The sequence below is a fragment of the Myxine glutinosa genome, chromosome 7 (genome assembly GCF_964187855.1).
Source record: "Myxine glutinosa chromosome 7, kmMyxGlut1.1, whole genome shotgun sequence".
Classification (NCBI taxonomy): Eukaryota; Metazoa; Chordata; class Myxini; order Myxiniformes; family Myxinidae; genus Myxine; species Myxine glutinosa.
In genome coordinates, this window is record NC_136267.1 from 118,283,469 (window position 1) to 118,291,392 (window position 7,924).

Here is a 7,924-nt window from a genome sequence, read left to right on the forward strand (position 1 = left end):
TCGGAAATTTCTGACCAAGGAGCGATATGGCGGCCCCAAGTGCACCTGCCTCTCAACAGCCATCGCCGAGGGAATGAATTTCTTTCCTTTAACCATGTGGCAGCATTACATTATGGACCTAACCAGTTCAAGCTTTCCCACCAAAGACTCCACCGCCAGAAAAGAAAAATAAATAAAATAACTCTGCAGGATCTAGGCCTCATTGATGGAAGAGTTTTATGGATATGGCTTGTGCATTGCAAGAACATTGAAGTTATGAAGAAACGATGGAACTACTTGTAAACTTTTGAGATGTAGAACTTTCAACCAGCCTGACAGATAAATTGTACAAGTTGATTCACCAACTGCACCAACTGCACCAACTAATTCACCAACTTGTACTTCCCGATCATGCACAATCTAAAATAAACGAGCATGCCACAAAACGTCCAAATGGCAAACTTGTGCACCGTGTTTCGGTGGGCCTTTTATTTGTCGTGACAAGCATTGTGCGCACGAAACAAACATTGTATAAATAAACAAAGACTTTTCGCACCTGTGTTAAAAGCACGAGCCGCCTGCGGCATGCTATTTGGCATATCGAGAACGAAGTTGGAGGTTCTTGGCAATGGCCAGCACGCAAGTTTGTAAGTAGAACGATGAGTAATATGTACATCTCATTCTGTTTACATATTTACACACTATGACATTGTTTAGTTACAAACCTCGTTTTTCACACCAAGAACCGGTTCTAGTACAGAAAAGTTGCACCGGAGGATGAAAAGACAAGTTTAAACTTTTTGTTCTCGGGAATGGTTTGTTTTGTATGTTGTAGTTATGGTTTTTCCAAAGTATGAGCTGCAAGACTTGGAGATGAAAGTCACGAGGGATCCACCAGCCACCTCTTCAAATCGTCTCTGTGTATCTGTGTCTGTCCTCGCTTTTCCATTGCTCCATCTGCTTGTAGTGGGCACAAGTCCACCTCGTCACTTGTGCTCTGCACCCTCGCTTTGGTGCTGTGCCCGCAGTGCGAACCGATGTACATGTACCGGAATTGGTACCACGAGTCGCGGGTTCCTCGGTGTCTGTCCCGCACGACCCCCTACATTCCCCGCTTTGACCCGTTTCCACTTGGCTCGACGGTTCTGGAACCAGATTTTTACCTGCACCTCACTCAGCTTGAGCGCGTGCGCGATCTGCGAGCGCTCCGTGAGGGACAGGTACTTCTTTGAGTGAAATTCCTTCTCCAGCTCGAGGAGCTGCTCACTTGTGAAGGCCGTCCTTCGTCGCCGGCTCTTCGCCGGGCCAGGTGTTGAGGTGCACGATGTCATTTCTGCCTGTGTTGGCCTCGATGATCCGTTCACTGGCTTTACCGGCAGAAATGTTTCCTCGTCTTCCTCCACAGGTATCTGCTCGGTGCAACTCCATTGAGGCGTTTTCGTTTTTTCTGCGTTGTATGGGTTGGATTCTGCACGAGATACATCAGAGAACATATTCAAGTGAATGTATATACTGTAATGTATAATGCCCTTTTTGACATGTTGACATTTTGACAATGACATTCACAGTAGGAAGGTAAGGGGTTGTTGCTCAAACATTTACATGTATGTCCTGGTGTTGGCTTAGCGGTTAGGGTGCCGGCTTGGGATCCTAGGATCCTGGGTTTGAATCCCGGTCGATCGCTGAATTAACGCCAGGGGGGTTGACTCAGCCTGTCATCCTTCCGAGGTCGGCAAATTGAGTACCAGCTTGCTGGGATGAATGATCCCGGTGTGTACCCCGGTTTAGAATAGGTACACCGTATCCCTGCGCATCGTAATAGTCGACTAAGGGTTGGCGTTAGGAAGGGCATCCGGCCATAAAAAAAAAAACATTGCCTCAAACAGGGAACCATGATTGTCATGGGACCCGCAAGGCTAACCCCCGCTCCAGCGGGGAAAAATGGCCTGAAAACAATCTATTCATTCATTCATTCATTCATTCATTCATTCACATGTATGTATGTATTGTATTCCAATTTCATTCTCCCTGGATCTGTGTATTGTACCTTATATATTCCTGAGAGATTACATTAAGTGAGAGATTTAGTTGAGCAATAAATTAATACTTGTACGTTTGCAATAATACGACTGCTCTAAATAGAGACAAGTACTTGGAAGTCGCATCAGGTTCTAAAACTTTTCCGTGATCCTTACAGAAAGGTGAGACAGCCTGGAAGGATTGCTCGGAGGTCACGTATTCGCCTGCGAGCTATCTCGTCTGTGCCCAATTGTCAACCCGACTGTAAAACCCTCAACCTGGTGCTGGGTGTGGCATCAAAGAGCGAACCGTCCTTCAGAGGGATGTTAAGCTGGCTGTCCTGTCAGCATTTCACTGATAGACATTAAAGATCTCAGATCGCGAGCTCTCTCTCAAGAATGGACAATTGTATGCCAACATCTTGGTGACATTTAAAATTCCTGCCTTTCCTCTCCAGTAAATACAATGGCAGACCAGAGAGTCTTCCCGTGACCACAAACCTTACCTCCAGGATTCCAAGTTCCAAATGTGTGAACAGTAGGAGGAAGGGCCATGGATGCCATTCTCCTTCCCAATTAAGTTTTTCTCCCTTTTTTTTTCTAAACTTGTAACGAGAAGCCATTGAAACCCCAAACGAAGCAATGTTGCCCATTTTTCAATCATTAGGAATACTTCCTCGAACGCTCCTGAGATCTGCTTCTTTGCCGGCTTCACATCAGGAATGCTGCAGCCAATGGGTCCAACTTTGACGTGAGTACACAGTGCAGGAAACATTGGCACATAATGTTGTTGCTTGAATGATAAAATAACGAAAGTGTCTCGTAAAGAGGAAACTGTAAAATAAGCAATTTGAAAACACAATTAGAAATGAGTCGAGTTTTAGATTTTCAACAAAACTGTGGGAAATAATGAATGCTTACAGTGTTTGTTTGTTTTCAGCACGTTCTGCCTTTCATCTGCCACTCGTTTGTCAAATGAAGTTATTATCTATCTATATCCTTAATTGTGTGGACTATATCTGCTGCACTCAGCCTATCATTGCAGCCAATGGTTGAGAAAATGCTCAAAAAGTTTTGTATTTGGAGGTCGAGGCTCATGGAAGAGCTGAACAATAAGTTTGACGAACTGACAACAGGGTGCCAGGTAGTGGAAATGCAGGCAATCCTTATGAAGTCTAAAGCAATTTTAGTATTTGCAGAGTCGCTATAACATTGTAACATCATTCCATGAACTTCAGATCACGAAGACATTGACATTGTGGAAAGATCTTGTGAATTTGCAAACTATTAACTTGCCATGTCATTTACATCGACTCAACACACAGGTGCACACATCCACGACCGACCGGTCCGACTCACCCGTTTGCTCGATGCTCAGCATATCCGAGTCTTTCTGGGCGTGAAGTTGGTCGTATGGAACCTGGGGCAGCACCGATGGTATCCCGGGACCAGGAATGGCCACCGAGACGGAGACAGGTGCCCCGCATTTGACGACTCGTGGTGCTGGGCAGCGCACAAATCCCGAGCGTGGAGCAAACAGCACCGGCCTGTAAGGCATGCACAGGCGATAGGAGGGGAAGTGCAGCGGGTCGGCCTCGCATGGTGGTCCTGATGGACCCAAGAGGGCTTCGATGCTGAACGCGCGCAACGGGCGGTGCATCGTGGCTCCCACGGCGAGATCGCGGGAACTTCAATCGATGCCCGCGAAGAGGTTTTATACGCCTCCACCTCCCCTCCCAACCTCTCTCCACCCTCTTCCACTTTCCCTCCCACGTCTGCAACACGTTTGGTACAACGTCCCACTACCTACCTGACTACCTAATCCGTGCAATTCTAGAACAATCCAGATTCTCCTGGACATTTTCCTTTTCAAGTTGTTTCTGCTTTTCTGCAGCAACAAGCACAGCCCGGGGGCTCCAGCAATCCCAGGTTCAGATCTCGAACCCAGTCGTGCTGTGCGACGTAGCATGACAAGCCAATTATTATCATCACCAGCGATGTAAATCGCCGGTTCGCGCTCTAATTACCCTCCCTTCATCGCTTGTTCTCTCCTGGGCACCAGTGAAAATAAATCTTTCTATTTGCCTCCAGCAACATCCCATTTTGTATTGTTGCCGCTTCCAACTGTCCACACATTTTGAATCTTGATCAAAGGTGTGACCACCTCTGGTCTATCAATGAGCAGGCCATTCAAGTCGGAGATGACATTTATGCCCATTTTGCGGTCATTTCTCAAAGCAGATGTTTTACAGACAGAGTATAAGATCTCTCATTACAATTCTTCCATTACATTATATTTTCTGGACGTACCTGAGTAAAATATTTATTTTGTGACTCAAACTGAATGGCGACTTATCACTAACACCCTGGATAAATTCCAAAATCCTGCTCTCAACTACAGGGGGCATTGCATCAGTGGCACAACTAGCCACGCCCCCGAGCTATGATGCAAAACCGCAACCACGTGATGCATATTAACGAATAAGAAGAGTGGGAACTGTTTAGTGAGAATTGAAATGGAAAGTGGGAATTGTACTGCAAAAAAGTAAAAAGTATTTTATAATTCATCTTTTATATTGTTGCGAATATGGAATTTGGCCTCCATATCCGCTTGTAAATATTCCCCTATTTCCCCAATACTCCCCAACTATCCCCAATCCCCCATTCCCTAGTCCCATTGCCTGTAAATAACACTCTGTAGAACCGACCTTCCCCTTTTTCCCCCATTAAATGTCGTGCCCAGGTCCACCGCATCTCACGTAGACAACTTTCGGACATCTTGCTAGTTATTCTTAGTCTATGTCAGTTAAGGACTCGTTTCCATTAATTCTGACTCTTCGTTGCACCAGAATGTGATTATATGGCACCAGTAGTGAGTTTAGGACCTCCCCTTACCTCCTCCCATCTTCTTCCCCAAACAACAACAACAACTACAACTACAAACAACAACTACAACAACGGCGCTGCGCGGGGGAGTGTGCGTCCTCACACCGGCTCGGTTAGCCGCCATTGACGATGCGCTCCGACGGGGTTACCACGAAGGGGCTCCTTGTCAGCCCCTCGTCAAGGGCGGAGCCGGTAAACCCCCCCGCACGCACCCAATGAGAAGCAACGTGCCGATTCCATCTGGGGCGGAGCTAACGAGCCGAGGGCGTGTCACTCCCCGCCGGATATACGCGGCCACTTAGCGGATGTGACGTCAGATGCGCCTGAACTACGGAGAGCAGAGGAAGCCACCGCCACCCCCAGCGCGACGATACCTCCCCGCATCTTTGGACCGGACCGAACCGGGTCGATTCTGCCCTGAGCCCAGGTGCACCTGGAGCCATCGACTGCCTGCCTTTCCTTGCCATCAATCCCCGTGTGAGTCAGCCTTGTCCCGTTTATCTGTCGTCTGTTGGGGTTAATATAAGTGTGTCTAAGTGCCTGTCTTTCTATGATGTCCCTCTTGTAGTTGTAATCTAACCTTCCGCCTTAATATAACCTCCTCCGGAGGTCTTGAGAACTGAACCCTTGGTGTCGTGTCATTTTAATCCAGCCGTGTGTCTTTTCCTTCATGGATCTAGCGTAGCGCGACTAGTCAACGTTCGAGCATAATCGGGTAAACTGTGCAGACGTGGTCATACCAAACCGCTCGGTAAAGTAACATCCACAACCGCGTCTGTAACAATTGGTGTCGAGGAGTGGAATTCGGACCCGGGACTAAATTTATTAGGCCCAAACTTTGGGAGGTAGAATCGATCCGGAGCGCGTTTACTGCGCTCGACGAAATTATAACGGCGAAATTTGATTTTGTTATACGGAAATAAAAACCCGAATTTTGAAAGTCGCGCTATGGCAGACCAAGTCGGCTGGGGTCCGGTAGTGGAGAGTGAGGCAGGGTCGGTCCAGGACCAAATTGAGGGACGCGAGGAGAGCGAAGCAGTGAGGGTAGCAGGTTCGCAAAATAGCGCCGTCACGCACGAAGTAGCGGGCGCGCAAAATGGCGCCTCGCAGATGGCCACGGCGTCCACGCCCGCGACCGTGGCAGCGCCCCTGGTGGATTTGAACCTTTTTTTTCTACAAATGAAGGCCCTTATGGCCCAGAATAGTGAGCAAATGAGGGCTAATAGTGAGCGATTGGAGGGCCAAATGGGGGTAATGAGGGACGAAGCGAGGGCTCGGAGTGAGCAATTGGGGGTAATGGGAAACCAAATGGGGGTAATGAGGGACGAAGCGAGGGGTACCAGTGAGGGATTAGACAATAATTTTAGGGGATTAGACAATAATTTTAGGGGATTAGACAATAATTTTAAGGGATTAGACGAGAAATTTGGGAAATTAGACAATAGATTAGGGGAAATACAGGAGGGGTTAATGGGGGTAGAAAACAGAATGGCCGCTCAAGAGAATCAAATGGAAGGGATGCAAAAAGGGTTAGAGGGGTTAGAAAACACCATGGAAGGCAAATTGAGGGACATGAGGGACCAAGCGGAAAGGGAAGTTAAACAAATGGGGCAGCAGATAGAGGGGGTCAGAATGGGGGTAGAAACCAAACTGGATGCTCACAGGGAGGAAATGGAGCAGATGAGGGTGGCATCTGGGCAGGAGATGCAAGTGATGGGAGAGGAGATCAGAAGAGGAGTGAGTGAGGAGGTCGGAGGAGTGCGCGAGGAGGTGAGGCACTGTAAGGAGCACATGGAGAAGGAGGTGAGAAAGGGGACTGTAAAGTTACAAGGGGGCATAGGGGTCCTGACGCAGGAGGTGGAGCAGCTGACGGTGGGACAGACGGAGTTAGTGGAGCAGGTTCAAAGGAACACTGCGGTATTAGGAGGTTTAAAAGCGACACAGAAAGAACTAAAAGATGACTTGGTAGCGACGAAGAGGGAATGTCAGATGGTACGTGAGGGACTGACAACGAGGCTGGACGAGGTGATAGAGGTAATGGAAACGAAGGACCGGCAGGTGAGGACGCACATGGAAACGGTCAAGGTAGCCTTAGAGGATGAGCTTGAGGAGACGTACCGGGGAATAAAAGAGGTGAAGCAGAAATTAGAAGAAGTGGAAGAAGGGGTGAGCGAAATTAAGAAGCGACGGAGAGGGGATAAGAAAGAGATAAAGGAGGAGATAAAAGAATTGGTCCAAAGTCTGTGTCTGGATCGTGATGATGTGCTCATTAACCGGATGAGGGATTCGCAGGTGATGGAGGAGAAGCGAAGAGGAAGAGGACCCGGTGTAAGTGGTGACCAATATGGTCGTGCGTATGATGCGCCAGGGGATTTAAGAAGCTTGGGGGTCGAGATGGACCCGGGTGTTCGTGAGAGGCCGTTGGTGAAGTGTGTGACAGGTCTGGTGTGCGAAAAAGGAGGTGTGCGAGAAAGTCCGACTCTGGGGTGTGTGAGGAAAAAGTGCGTGCCAAGGAGTGAGGGTGCTGGCGAGAATGAGTCGGTCGTAGCGCGTGTGCGAGGGAGCACATGGAAGCGCGGTGTGGTAAGTGTTACAGAGGGTGTGACGGGAGAGTGTGCGCAGGAGTGTGCGCGAGAAAGGTGTGTGACGGACAGGTGCATGAGGAAAGAGTGCGCTGTCAGAAGTAAGGAAGAGTGTCCACCTGTGGTGAGTGTTACAGAGGGTGTAACGGGAGAGTGTGCGCGAGAAAGGTGTGTAACGGACAGGTGCATGAGGAAAGAGTGCGCTGTCAAGAGTAAGGGTGAGTGCGCTGTCAAGAATGGAGGTGAGAGTAGTGAGAGTGACAAGGAGAGTGAGTTGGTTGTGACAGGTGAGCGAGGATGTACACCTGGGATGGAAGGATGCACACCTGGAATGGTAGAGCGTGAGTGGGAATGCACGCTGGAGTTGGTGGTGAGGCACGTGGTTGGGTGTGCGAATGAGAGCACACCTGTGGTTGTCACAGAGGAGGGGGTGCGAAGAGGTGTGTTGGTGAGGTGTGC

General features: G+C 48.7%; 1 protein-coding gene across 1 annotated transcript; it reads right to left on the reverse strand.

The window, feature by feature from the left end:
• Positions 1-437: 437 nt before the first annotated feature.
• Positions 438-3,782, reverse strand: LOC137430603 (uncharacterized). The gene is made up of 2 exons (XM_068121416.2): positions 3,357-3,782; positions 438-1,447 (listed from the first exon to the last, which is right to left on the reverse strand). The coding sequence occupies exons 1-2, from the start codon at positions 3,655-3,657 to the stop codon at positions 966-968; spliced, it is 783 nt and encodes a 260-aa protein (XP_067977517.2). The 5' UTR covers positions 3,658-3,782; the 3' UTR covers positions 438-965.
• Between the last annotated feature and the right edge of the window lie 4,142 nt (positions 3,783-7,924).